Here is a 14,389-nt window from a genome sequence, read left to right as displayed (position 1 = left end):
ATCGTTATCCTCCTCATCAGGTGGCAGATCACTACCAATTAAACCAACCTCACTACCTCCTGTCACCACCAAAGGGAGAACGGAAGGAGGAGCAGAAAATGAGTTCACAACGGGCTGTAGTGCATATCATACTGCATGGGTAGCTGTGGTGACCATCACATTGTGTAGGATGACAGTGTGAGGAGGGGAAACAGTTTGGAGAGGACAATGTGGTGGGCAAGAAGGGGGACAGTGTGTAAAAGGAGTATGATTATGGAGAGGGGGTAGTGTGAAATGGGGGGTACAGTATGGAGAGACAGTGTGGAGCTAGAGTGTGTAAAGGAAACCTGGAGAGGGGATAGCCATGGTATAGGCCATGCTTCATAGGGGCAGACGGTGTGGCAGTTATAGGTGATAATGTCAGAAAGTGAGGTGGTTATAACTCGTTAAAAAGGACAGTGTGGTGAGTGTAGCTCATAAGGGCAGACACTGGAGGCAGTATACCATAGGTGCCTTATTTAGGTCGTCATAATATGGACAGATATTTTTATGCAGAGGGCATTTTAATAACAATAGCACAGTGTCGGGATGTACTGTAGAACAGGGTTCCCCAACTCCAGTCCTCAAGGCCCACCAACAGATCATGTTTTCAGGATTTCCTTAGTATTGCTCAGGTGATAATTGTTTCACCTGCGCAACACACAGGAAATCCTGAAAACATGTTCTGTTGGTGGGCCTTGAGGACTGGAGTTGGGGAACCCTGCTGTAGAAGACCGGAGAAGAGCTATGGATATGAAAAGTTACCATGGCATCTGGACAAGATGGAGACAAAAAAAAACTACTCAAATCAGAGAAGATGTCACCTATAACCTGGATGTAAATGTTTTTTGTTGATACTAACTACAGCTCATCAGAATTGTGGTTCCTGTATGGTCCACAGTCTGATAACAATTGTAAGAAAGTGCTGGAAATTAAGGACAAAGTTGGGTTGTAGGTTCATTAGATCTAAACATATATGGGCCTGACTTGACATTACAATTTATTTGCTCTACTAAGGTTGCTTGTGTATTCATGTACTGATGGTGATTCTGGTAATGTATTCACATACTTATAAGGGGTAATAGTGATGCATTCATGTACTGAAGATGGCACTGTTGTATTTATTTACAGGGAGCGCTGCTTGTAATGTACTGATAGAGGTTCAGGTGATGCATTAATGTTCTGATAGTGTTTCTGGTGATTCACTTACGGATGGTGGTTCTAATGACCCATGTGCAGATGATATTCTGGTGCTGTTTTTATGTACTGTTGATGGCTCTTGTGATGTAGTCATGTACTGATGTTTTTGGGCTCATACTCAAAGAAACATAAAAGAAACGGTCCGATTTCTGGACTGTAAAAAAAAGGAGGAGTGCTATGCGAGTGTCATGCGATTTCTAATCTTTCCATCCGTTTTCCATCCATATGCAATCTGCTTTTTTTCTCAGCAACTGTTTTGCTACAGTCATTTACAGGACCTTTTGCAGTGTTCTATGACACATAATGGTAATGTAACTGTTTAAAACAGATGTAAAACAGATGGTCTGTTTTTCGCCCGTTTTTTAATTGCACCCATTGACTTGCATTGGCGATTTTCAAGCGAAAATCGCAGCAAATCGCAGCATGCTGCGATTTTTTTCAGTCCGATTTCAGATGGGAAAAAAATCACAAATGAGATGTCACCCATTGACTAACATTGGTCAGAGTGCAATCCGATTTTTAATCGGATTGCACTCATCCATTTTTCGCATCAGTGAGTTATTATGAGCCCTTAGGTTCATGTACTGAAGAAAGTTCTACTGATGATGACTATAGCACCAGATCAAGCATCACTACATGAATACATCACCAGAGCCATCAATATTACATGAATACAGCACCAGAGCAACCATCACTATATGAAGATGTCACCACAACCACCATCAGTACAGTTATATAGCACCAGAACCACAATCAGTTTTGTTGAAAACTGTTACATGACAAATAAAAATCATAATTCGTATATGAGGTCTGTTTAGCTTCCATTAGGGGTATTCGCCAAATGCGTGCCGAATGAATTGAAACCAAACAGTCCCCATTATATGCAAGTAATATTAGTTTCCATGATTATCATTGGGTTTGACATTTTAAATATAGGATGTCAGGGATGAATAATATCGCCATTTTCCCCCGGTATCATGTAAATGGTCTGCAAAAAATTTTTTTTTTTTTTTTTTTTTACTTTTGCTGGTATTTATTGGTGAAACAGGTAATTTTACTGGAAGTGGTCGTCAGAGCCAGTTTCCTGACCCATCGGAGAGGGAGGTGTGTGTTAGGGGTCCTATTGCCCTAGTCTCTGACCCATTCCTTTACATGAAGGCTGAGGGTTGATGTGTGGGGTGTCATTGGCTTCATCTGCCCAGGGCACCAAACAGGGTGGGACTGGCCCACCGGAAAACCAGAGAATCCTCCGATGGGCCCGCCCCCTGGCTAGCACCACAACTCCTGCCTCCTTCATTTGCCTGCTTTGTGCTCTGTATTCTGATCAAATGCACTTAACGGTGAGTGCGTTATTGTATCCCGGTGCTGATGAGCAGTCTGCACTGCTCAGCAGCAAGTGGTGTGAAGTGAGTGCTTTCTCATCACCTGCTGCTGCCGGCTTCTATTGATCTCATTGCACTCACCGCGCTGAACTGCGGAGTGCTCCATGAGATCAATAAAACCTGGCAGGAGCAGGTAATGAGAAAGCTCTCACTTCATATCACTTGTGGCTGAGCAATGCAGGCGGCAGCCGGCATCAGGTATAGAATAACGCACTCACGGAAAAGCCGGCTCAATCACAGACTGTGAGACTGCACACAGCACAGGAGCATCTAGAATGGAGTTGATTTTTGGAGGAAATGATGTCACCGGAAGGGGCCTTCTTCAGTCCAGTGAAGACCCGAAAGCAGGAAGCAGCAATGTGCTAGGCTGCTGGAGAGGAGGGAAATGACGGGCTGCACTATGGAGCTGGGTGAGGAGAGGACTGAGGGGCTGCATAATGGACCCTTGTTCAGATGAGAATGAGGACCCAGGACTGCGTGTGAGTGCTCTGAGGATGTATTTTGGAAAGGGATGATGTAACTTGAGTGGGGCTGCATAGGGAAGATGATGATGAGGGGCTGTGTGGAGAAGGGGGGAGTGAGAAAAAGTCTCTTGGTGCATCGGTGAGTTCACCGCAGTTTACCTGGAGAAATTTCTCAAACTGATCTGCGGTTAACTGTGGGACTTTCTCACTGTGCTAGCTGTGATCTCACCGAGGTCACCGCAGTTCAGCCTGGCTGAGAAGGCAGCCTCAGTGACACACGGTAACCTTGATGACGTCACCACAGTTCACTAAGGCTGCGCTCGCAGCAGCTCATTCATCAGTGGGTCTCAGCCTGGACGGTCGAATCTTGCGGTATCGCCGATTTCAGAATTGCCCGATCTATCAATAAAAAAAGGATTAATCTGATCGCTAAACAGCGTAGCGAGAAAAAAGTCAAAACGCCAGAATTACCTTTTTTTGGACGCCGCAACCTTGCATTTAAATACAATAACGGGTGACCAAAAGATATTATCTGCACTAAAATGATATAACTAAAAACGGCAGCTCGGCATGCAAAAAATAAGCCCTTATCCAACCTAAGATCACGAAAAATGGAGACGCTACGAGCATCGGAAAATGGCGCAGTTTTTTTTTTTTTTTTTAGCAGTTTGGAATTTTTTTTCGCCTCTTAGATAAAAAAGAACCTAGACATGTTTGGTGTCTATGAACTCGTAATGACCTGGAGAATCATAATGGCAGGTCAGTTTTCGCATTTGGTGAACATGGTGAAAAAACCCACAAAAATCAAGTGTGGGATTACACTTTTTTGCAATTTCACTGCACTTGGAATTTTTTTTCCCCGCTACATTGTAAAACCAATCATGTCGTTCAAAGTACAACTCATCCCGCAAAAAAACGGTAATTAGACCTACCGGTAATTGTTTTTCCAGGAATCCATCCTGACAGCACCATGGAGAGCGTCCTTCTTACCCTCAATGGGACAGGAACAACGAGCGGTTAAAAGGACCCTCCCCTTACCACCCATCAGTGATTTTCCAAAGTACCACATCTGGATGGATGCAAACAGACTTTTATTAACAATTTTTATACAAATGTTACTTCACATTAGTATGCAAACTCATAACTTGCAGAAGGGAGGAAACTAGTAGTGCTGTCAGGATGGATTCCTGGAAACACAATTACCGGTAGGTCTAATTACCGTTTCAGTTCACCACCTGTCAGCACCATGGAGAAGAGTGGTATTTTAGGGCGGGACTACTGCATGTAAGACCTTCCTGCCAAAGGCTAAGTGTTCTGACACTACGTCTAAATTGAAATGCCTAGCAAAGGTACTAAGGTTTGCCCATGTTGCGACCCTGCAAATTTGTTCTGAGGCCCCCCTTTTTCTGCCCATGATGTAGCTATGGCTCGAGTTGAATGGGCTCTAAGGCTGTCTGGGAGATCTTTCCCTTGCATGGTTTTAATCCACCTCGCGATCGTCGCTTTTGCCGCTTTACAGCCCTTATTTGGTCCCCCGTACTGGACCAACAGGTTTTTGTCTCGCCTCCAACCCTCGGTTGCCTTTAGATATTTTAGCACTGTCTCTCTGACGGCTAAATTGTGATAGACCCCTCCTTTGGATTTCTGGGGTGTTGGCAGAATGACGGAAGAACCACCTCTTGGTTCATATTTTTGGAAGATACCACTTTGGGGAGAAAAGTTGGGTCAAGCCGCAGGACTAGCCTATCATCAAAAATCTGAAGGTATGGGTCCCGTATAGATAGGGCCTGCATCTCCCCCAACCTCTTGGCCGATGTAATGGCTATGAGAAAAGCTGTCTTAAAGGAGAGCCTGGCTATATCCATATTCTTCGAAAGGCGATACGGAGATTTACACAGCACATTAAGGACTAGATTAAAGGTCCCAAGGTGGAGAGGATCTCTTTACGAGGGGCCTCAATCTCTGCATGGCTCTGGAAAACCTTGCTACCCAGGGATGGGTGGCTAGGGAAAAATCAAAGAAGATACTAAGGACAGATATCTGTACTTTTAACGTACTAGGCCGAAGACCCTTTCTAAACCCCAGCTGGAGGAAGTCAAGGATCTTGGAAATGTCCGGACTTGAAGTGTCTATCGGAGTTCCCATAAAGAAGGTACAGAACCGCTTCCAGATTTTATTATAAATCACCGATGTCACTGGCTTCCTACTTGATTGGAGTGTGGTGTTGACCTCATCTGATAGGCCTCTGGATCTCAGGGTTTGGCGCTCAGGATCCAAGCAGATAGCTGCAGTGAGTCCGGATTCGTGTGCAGTACTGGACCTTGGTGTAGTAGATCCTGTCTCTTTGGTAAAAGGATGGGTCTTTCCACTGCCATTCTGTTTAGAAGGGAGAACCAGCTCCTCTTTGGCCAAAAGGGAACTACTATTATTGCCGTTGCCCCATCGTCTAGTATCTTCCTGAGCGTTCTCTGAATTAGTGGAACAGGTGGAAACGCATACAGGAGCCCTTCTCCCGAGGGTTGTGACAGAGCGTCGACCCCAGCTGCCCCCTCTAGGGGATTTAGCGAATAGAAGGTTCTGACCTTTGCGTTGGTTCTGGAGGCAAATAGATCCACTTGCGGTGTTCCCCAACGTTGGCACAGCATGTGGAATATCTCTGAAATTAATTCCCATTCTGTGGGGTTTATTGATGTCCTGCTTAAGTAATCTGCCAGCTGGTTCCTGGCTCCCTCCAGGTGTACCGCCGGAGATGGACTCGAGGCAAATAGATCCACTTGCGGTGTTCGCCAACGTTGGCACAGCATGTGGAATATCTCTGAAATTAATTTCCATTCTGTGGGGTTTATTGATGTCCTGCTTAAGTAATCTGCCAGCTGGTTCCTGGCTCCTGGCTCCCTCCAGGTGTACCGCCGGAGATGGACTCGACCCAGTTTTCTGCCTACTTGAAGATCTGATTCGCCAGATGTTGTAATGACGGATGTTTCGGGCCTCCTTGGTGTCTTAGAAACGCCACTGCTGTCTCGTTGTCAGAGAGAACTTTCACATGTCTGCCTCTGATCTTCGTTCGGGCCTGGTATAGCACCTTCCAAATGGCGTATAGTTCCTGGAAATTTGATGACCTGGTCTTCATCTCTGGGTCTCATTGACCCTGATAGTATTCTCCCTCTATTTGTCCGCCCCATCCAAACTGACTGGCGTCTGTGGTCACAGTGACAGAGGGACAGAGAACCCATGGTACCCCCACCTTCAGGTTTTCCGGGGTGGTCCACCACTCCAGTGATTTCTTTACCAGATGGGAGTGTGTCATCATCTTGTCCAATGAATTCTGTCTCCTGTCCAAGGTTTGCAGAACCTGCTCCTGTAACTTATGTGAGTGGAACTGACTCCACCTCACTCCAGGGATGCAAGCTGTCATTAGGCCCAGTATTTTCATTGCTTCACTTATCGAACCTGGTTTCTCCTTGAACCGGCGGACCTTCTCTATTAAGGTGACCTGTCTTTCTTCCGGTAAGAGGTTTTGATGTGGGCATCTAATATGACTCCTAAAAATTTTATTCTGGGCTGAGGGATTAAATTTGACTTTCCCCAATTTATGTCCCACCCAAATTCCTGTAATGTTGAGGTTGTGAGGTGGCAGTCGATTTTTAGCTGCTCTACCGAACCTGCCATAAGTAAAAAATTGTCTAAATATGGTACTATGGTGATGCAATGGTTTCTCAAGTAAGCGACTACTTCTACCATTAGTTTGGTAAAAATTCTGGGGGCCGAGGCAAGGCCAAAAGGTAGGCAACGGAATTGGAAGTGATGGATTGTACCATCTTCTCAGGGCAAATCTTAAATATTTTTGGTAGGCGGTATGGATTGGGACATGGTAGTATGCACTTTTAAGTCCAAAGTGCACATCACCATGTCCTTGTCTATTAGTGGAATCGTAGACTTTATGGATTCCATTTTGAACCTCTTGTAGGTTATCCATTTGTTCAGGGGTTTGAGATTTATGATAGTCCGAGAGTCTCCTGAAGGTTTCTTTATTGAAAAGAGACTTGAATAGTGACCCCTGCCTTTTTCTGGTGTGGGAACCGGGATGATCGCTTTTATTTCTATTAGCTCCCTGATGTCTGTCCATATAGAGGTGGCTAGCGGAGGTTGGGATCTGGTTACTATGAACCTCTGTGGGGGAAGGCTGGTGAATTCTAGCCTGTAGCCCTGGCTGATTATACGTAGAATCCAAGGGTTTTGTGATACTTTCTTTCAACCCCCTACTTCAGGATGGCCGTCGGTGGGTACTGAGCCCTCCCCCTTTATACCTTTCTCTCTTCTTTTTAACCTGGTTGATCCTGGCTTCCTCGATCGCCGCTCTCCTGTGGCGACCGCGCTGTTCCGGCCGCTCCTGCGGCTGGCGCCGCCGCAGGGCTCCCCAACCACCCGGCGGTGACGCAGCCTCCATGCCTGGTGTGTGGCCGCGAATCCTGCCCAGCCGATGTCTACCGGCCCACTACCGCTCCCGCGGCCTGATCCTCGCCGAGTGCAGGCTGCTGTATGCAGAATCCAAGGGTTTTGTGATACTTTCTGCCAACCCACTACTTCAGGATGGCCGGCGGTGGGTACTGAGCAATCCCACCTTTATACCTTTCTTTTTTTCTTTAACCTGGTTGATCCTACTTCCTCGATCGCCACTCTCCTGCGGCGTGACCACGCTGTTCTGGCAGCTCCTGCGGCAGGCGCCAGCGCTGGGCTCCCCCTCCACCCGGTGGTGACGCAGCCTCCATGCCCGGCAGCCGCGTCTCCTGCCCAGCCCATGTCTGCCGGCCCCCTACCGCTCCAACGGCCTGGTCCTCGCCGAGTGCCGGCTGCTGTTGTACCACCGTTCTTGCCACCCTCGAGACCGCTGCCCTGAGGCATGGCGCCGGGCCCGAGAGCCCCCAAAGAGGAGGAAGCGGACCCCTATCCGCAGGAGCAGCGCTAGACTGGGGCTGGCTGAGGGACCCCCCATTGTAGGTATCAGCCGCAGATTTCTTGCGGTGGGAAGGGAAAGGCTGGGCCCCCGATCCTCACCGACCGAGGACATGCTTCGCCGTTCCTATCCCCAGTGGGACAGTAAAAACACTGATGGGTGGTAAGGGGAGGGTCCTTTTAACCGCTCATTGTTCCTGTCCCACTGAGGGTAAGAAGTACGTCCTCCATGGTGCTGTCCAGTGGTGAACTGGAAAAAGCCCCTCTCACGGCCATATTGATGGAAAAAATAAAAAAGTTATGGCTCTGGGAAAAAGAGGAGCAAAAAATGAAAATGCAAAGTGCTCATCACACATCTAGATAAGTTCCTTAGGAGTCTAGTTTCCAAAATGGGGTCATTTGTGGGGGGTTTCTACTGTTTAGGTACATTAGGGGCTCTCCAAAGGCAACATGACACCCGCAGAACATTCCCTCAAAGTCTGCATTCCAAAACGTCACTACTTCCCTTTTGAGCCCCGACGTGTGCCCATACAAATGAGAAACTGGGTCTGAGCAGAAAAAGTTAATTAATGTGCATGCAAAATGTAATTGCATATGAACACATGACCTTTACACAGAGAAATCCAAAAACAAAACTTTTTTATTCCAGGATATTTGTTTTGTGTGCCCATACAGTAGTTTTCTCCCACATATGGGGTATCAGCATACTCAGGACAAATTGGACAACAACTTTTGGGGTCCAATTTCTCCTGGTACCCTTGGGAAAATAAAAAAATGGTGACTAAAAGATCATGTTTGTGGAAAAAATACGAATTTTTTACTTTCACGCCCAGGCGTTATAAACTTCTGTGAAGCCCTTGGGGGTTCGAAGTTCTCACCACACATTTAGATAAGTTCCTTAGGGGGTCTAGTTTCCAAAATGGTGTCATTTGTGGGGGGTTTCCACTGTTATGGTACATCAGGGGTTTTCCAATCGCGACATGGTGTCCGATCTCAATTCCAGCCAAAAACGTCAAATGGCGCTGCTTCCCTTCCGAGCTCTGCCATGCGCCCAAATAGTGGTTTACCCCCACATGTGGGGTATCAGCGTACTCAGGACAAATTGCACAATAACTTTTGCAGTCCAATTTCTCCTGTTACCCTTGGTAAAATAAAAAAAATTGAACCTGAAGTATTTTTTTTGGTAAAAAGTTAGATGTTCATTTTTTTTTAAAAAATATTCAAAAAAATTCCTGTGACACACCTAAAGGGTTAATAAACTTCTTGAATGTGGTTTTGAGCACCTTGAGGGGTGCAGTTTTTAGAATGGTGTCACTTTTGGGTATTTTCTATCATATAGACCCCTCAAAGTGGCTTCAAATGTGCTGTGGTCTGTAAAAATAAAATGGTGTTGCAAAAATGAGAAATCGCTGGTCAATTTTTAACCCTTATAACTTCCTAACAAAAAAAAAATTTTGGTTCCAAAATTGTGCTGATGTAATGTAAACATGTGGGAAATGTTAGTTATCAAGTTTTTTGTGTGCCGTATCTCTGTGATTTAAGGGCATAAAAATTCAAAGTTGGAAAATTACAAAATTTTCAAAATTTTCGCCAAATTTCCGTTTTTTTCACAAATAAACGCAAGTTATTTGAATGAAATTTTACCACTATCATGAAGTACAATATGTCACGAGAAAACAATGTCAGAATCACCAGGATCCATGGAAGCGTTCCAGAGTTATGACCTCATAAAGGGACAGTGGTCAGAATTGTAAAAATTGGCCCGGTCATGAACGTGCAAACCACCCTTGGGGGTGAAGGGGTTAATCACATCATAAATAGTTGCACACTAAGACTCCAGTATAACACTTGACTTAAAGGGAACCTGACGTGTATCCAAACACTCCTGCAGGTCAATAGTTACAATGCTGCCTTAATGAAAATGCAGCTACCAGGAGAAAAAGAATGACTATTCCTCCTTGTAGCCATTGGTTTCAGTCAGCGGCAGGCCCAGAGTCACCACAGTTACTGTTTCTAGCATGGTGAATAGCAGCTGTCAGCATGCCCTGGCACTTTGACTGTTCGATCTGCGGCACAGCTGTGTAGAGCTTTCAAAGTGCCACGGTGTGTTCACAATGGATGAGCCGTAACTAGCCGCTGCATGCCTACCTGTTATCATTGGCAGCTGCCAGAGGAATTTTATCATGGTAGCCTTGCTTTCAGCAAGGTGGTCTGATAAACATTATCTGTAGGTTTAGTGTTTGGGGACATCTGTTACCTTTAAAGAAACTGTAAGATGATACTACAAAAACTAACTCCCTTGTTTGTTTTTTTAGATGTCAGCATTTCTGTGTCATTTATCTGCATCAGCTGGGCGATTCTGGATTATCATCAATCACTGAGACTGTTCCTAAAGGGAAAGCAGAAGCTTAGCATTCTTTCTTCAGTCATTTACTATTTGTGGAACTTTTGTCTGATCTCATCACGTATCCTATGCATCACACTCTTCGCAGTCACTTTCCATTGGATGATTGCGGTGCACTTTATTTTGCTCTGGTCAGCTTTCTTTCTATGGGCTACACTGCAGAAGACAACATTTATGAAGCACAAATACCTGGAAATTGTCTACAGGGCTACAGTGGCCGTAATTCTTTACTTCTCATGGTTTAACATTGCCGATGGAAGAACACGCTACAGATGTTTGGTGTACCATGTGTTTATCATCATAGACAGTGTTGTGCTTGTCGTGACTTGGGGGATATGCAAGTCTTCATCCATTTTAGATAGTTATAGAAAAATTATTATTGTTACCAACATAATATTTATTGCTGTAGGTCTTTTTGTCAGGTTGCTTTATTACATGTATCTACACCCCAATGTTATCAATGAACCAGAACAGTACTATGATGTGCCAGATGGCATAAAAGAGGCAGGAACAAATAGAGAATTACTTTCAGGAGTCAAGACTGGGCAAAAAACTAATTCTAGAATTACCAATTTAGCAATGCAAATATACTAGGAAAGGCTGCGTTTTCCATATGTAACAATTCTAAAATCACTCCAGTCCTTCAAATTGTACTAGATATCTACATGACTCGGTACTAACAAGACACAGTACAAGGTTATGGTCACACGTGTTTTCAGCTTTTTATGCTAATTTTCAGCTGTGTATTACAGTACCAGCAAAGTCTGAGATTTCAGAAATCTTATGCATAAAGCATGTTTTTTTTTGCCCTCAGTATTATGTACAAAACTTTGGGTTTTGCAGAATGGAGCATGTCACTTCCTTCTCTGTATTTCGCCTATTGAAAGCAATGGGTGGTGAAAAAAACGCAGTTATCAGTTTTTGCAGCATTTTTGGTGCCAAAGCCTGATGAGGCAGAATCAGATTTTTTTATGCACTAAACTTTACCAGCATGCACAGGAGAAATGTACCAGGACAAAAATACATCAAAACCTGCTGCTTTTGCAGCAAGGTTTTTACTGCAGAAAAAAACAAAAACAGCAACGTGTGAACATAACCTTACTGTCCTCAGAGCTTCCCAGGGATTTTAGGGCTTGTTTTACCAGAAGGCCTGTAATATAGAAATGAGAAGCTCTGAGGACAGTAAGGCTATACAGCAGTGGTCCCCCCCAACCTTTTTTGCACCTGGGACCGGCTTCAAGCAAGACCATTCTTCCATGGCCCGGTAGGGCGGGGATGGAGGTGTGGAAGGGGCGGGACTTTGGTCATAAGGGGGCAGGGCTATGGATGGGGTTGTAGTTTAGTAGTGCATACTTATTTAATTATAACATTTATAATGTGAATGTGACTCAACTCACCATAGGCTTTGAATGAGTGGGAGCATCGGGCTTGTTTCCCTGTATCAGTGGGAGCACTGGGCTTGTTTTCCTGCAACAAGACGGTCCCATCTAGGGGTGATAGGAGACAGCGACACCCTTGTATGCATGGCTGGGCTCCCCCATCATACTTACCCTCACACCGTCGCTGACCTTCCCTGCATCTCTATCCTGGCGCGTCAGCTTCTTCCTGTGTGCAGCGGTCATGTAGTACCGCTCATTAAGGTCATGAATATGGACGCCACGCCTATGGGAGTGGAGTCGCGTCCATATTCATGACCTTAATGAGCGGTACTATGTGACAGCTCAGCACTGGATGAAGCTGCCGCGCCCGACAGGGCTGCAGGAACTGAGGGTGAATATCGATGTCTTCTGGAAGCCGGCGGTTGCAGATGTCACTACAGTGCTACAGCCACCAGCTCCCCTTGTGTCCAGCATTCCGAGCCGTGGCTCCGTGGACTGGCAACAGTACTGCAACGACACAGTCCTGGGCCGCGGACCGGTGGTTGGGGACCCCTGCTATACAGCACTTTCCCGATTCCATGTATTTGCAATCAGCAGAGGAGAGAAAGCTTATCTTCCCGGACCAGTGTCTGGCATTGAAATTCCAACTGCCAGCTCGCATCCCCCCCAACATCAACTGTTTGGTACCTATACACCCACATCATTATCAATGGCTGATTACTGCCAAGTAGCACAGCAGCTGTCAGGGGGTAGACTTTTTCTGATGTCCTACTAGCCAGATGGAACAATATATTTTGTGTAGGTTTGGTTAATACAGAAGAACTTATAACTACAATAGAGTGGCATGTAAAAGTTTGTGCATCCCTGGTCAAAATTACTGTTGTAGTGAACAGTTAAGAAAGTTGAAGATGAAATGATCTCTAAAAGGGCCAACGTTAAAAATGTCATTTCCTATTTTAGGTAAAAAAAATGTTTTCCTTTTTGTAATTTTTAAAATGTCAATGTCACTGATTATTGTAATTTCTAAAATGTAAAAAAATAAGTGACAATTGGTGACATTTTAAAAATTACAAAAAGGATTTTTTTTGCCTAAATTACAAATGAAATGTGTCATCTAACTTTATCCCTTTTGGTGATTGGAGTTAAAAATTCATTTTTGTAATTTTTATAATGTAACAAGTAAAATATAAAAATTACATTTTTAAAAAAATGATTGTATTTTTTTTACATTTTAAAAGTTCCAAAAATGAAAATGGTCCGATGCAAAAGTATGGGCACCCTGGAAGATTTGTGTATTTAGACAACTTTGACAAAGGTTTCAGACCTTAATTAGCCTGTAAGGGTATGTGCACACGTTGTGTATTTCATTGCGGATTTTTCCGCGCGTATTCTGCAGAATCCGCAGGTAAAAATGACCTGCATTTTACCTGCGGGTTTTCTGTGGATTTCGCCTGCATTTTTACACCTGCGGATTCCTTTAATGGAACAGGTGTAAAAACGCTGCGGAATAGACACAAAGAATTGACATGCTGTGGAACATAAACCGCTGCGTTTCTGCGCTGAATTTTCCGCAGCATGAGCACAGCGGTTTTTGTTTTCCATAGGTTTACATGGTACCGTATACCGCATGGAAAACTGCTGCATATCCGCAGGGCTAAATCCGCTGCGGATCCGGCCCTGTTTTACATGCGGTGTACAGTACCATGTAAACCTATGGAAAAGCAAATCTGCTGTGCACATGCTGCGGAAAATTCCGCGCAGATTTGCTACAGTTTATTTTCCGCAGCATGTCAATTCTTTGTGCGGAACCCGCAGCGTTTTTACACCTCTTCCGTTATTGGAATCCACAGATGTAAAAACGCAGGGGAAATCCGCAGTAAATATGCACTAAATCCGCAGGTAAAACATAGGTCATTTTACCTGCAGATTCAGCCAAATCCCCGTGGAAAAATCTGCAGCCAAATTCGCCACGTGTGCACATACCCTAAATCCGCAGGTAAAACACAGGTCATTTTACCTGCGGATTTAGCAAAATCCACACGGAAAAATCCACAGGGCAATCCGCAACGTGTGCACATACCCTTAGGGTTATGGCTTGTTCATCATCGTTCGGAAAGGCCAGGTGATGCAAATTTCCCAACTTTAGAAAAAAACATGGATTTTTGTGATAACTCACCGTAAAATCCTTTTCTCCGAGATGCTCATTGGGGGACACAGATACTGTGGGTGTATGCTTCTGCCGCTAGGAGGCTGACACTAAGTGAAAAAAAAGGTTAGCTCCTCCTCCGCCGTATACACCCTCGCCCTGAAAAAAAAGGTTAGCTCCTCCTCCGCCGTATACACCCTCGCCCCTATTGCGGGCGCAAATCAGTTTGGTGCCAGAGCAGGAGGGGGACAACAAGTCAGCCTTAATACAGGTACATGTCCAAATAACAGCACCAACCTTATATCAAATAAGTAAATGCATATTAAACAAAACAAGAGCCAACTGGCTAATAGGGTGGGTGCTGTGTCCCCCCAATGAGCGTCTCGGAGAAAAGGATTTTATGGTGAGTTATCACAAAGATCCTCTCCTTCGCCTCATTTCAG

General features: G+C 44.9%; 1 protein-coding gene across 3 annotated transcripts in view; it reads left to right on the top strand.

The window, feature by feature from the left end:
• The window catches only part of XKR8 (XK related 8), a 334,294-nt gene that overhangs the window by 274,336 nt on the left and 45,569 nt on the right, over positions 1 to 14,389 (top strand). Inside the window, exon 3 of one of the 3 annotated variants that reach the window (XM_073564572.1) lies at positions 10,333 to 13,346. The exons of the other annotated variants lie outside the window; for them this stretch is intronic. Coding sequence (XP_073420673.1) covers positions 10,333 to 11,015 — 683 coding nt within the window. The 3' untranslated portion in view covers positions 11,016 to 13,346. Of the gene's footprint in view, positions 1 to 10,332; positions 13,347 to 14,389 lie in introns of those variants that run through there. 3 annotated transcript variants of the gene reach the window in all.

This window comes from Dendrobates tinctorius, unplaced genomic scaffold, assembly GCF_039654945.1.
Source record: "Dendrobates tinctorius isolate UK_male_01 unplaced genomic scaffold, ASM3965494v1 ptg000015l, whole genome shotgun sequence".
Classification (NCBI taxonomy): Eukaryota; Metazoa; Chordata; class Amphibia; order Anura; family Dendrobatidae; genus Dendrobates; species Dendrobates tinctorius.
Note: the sequence above shows the minus strand (reverse complement) of the source record. Positions and strands in the feature narration are given on the sequence as shown.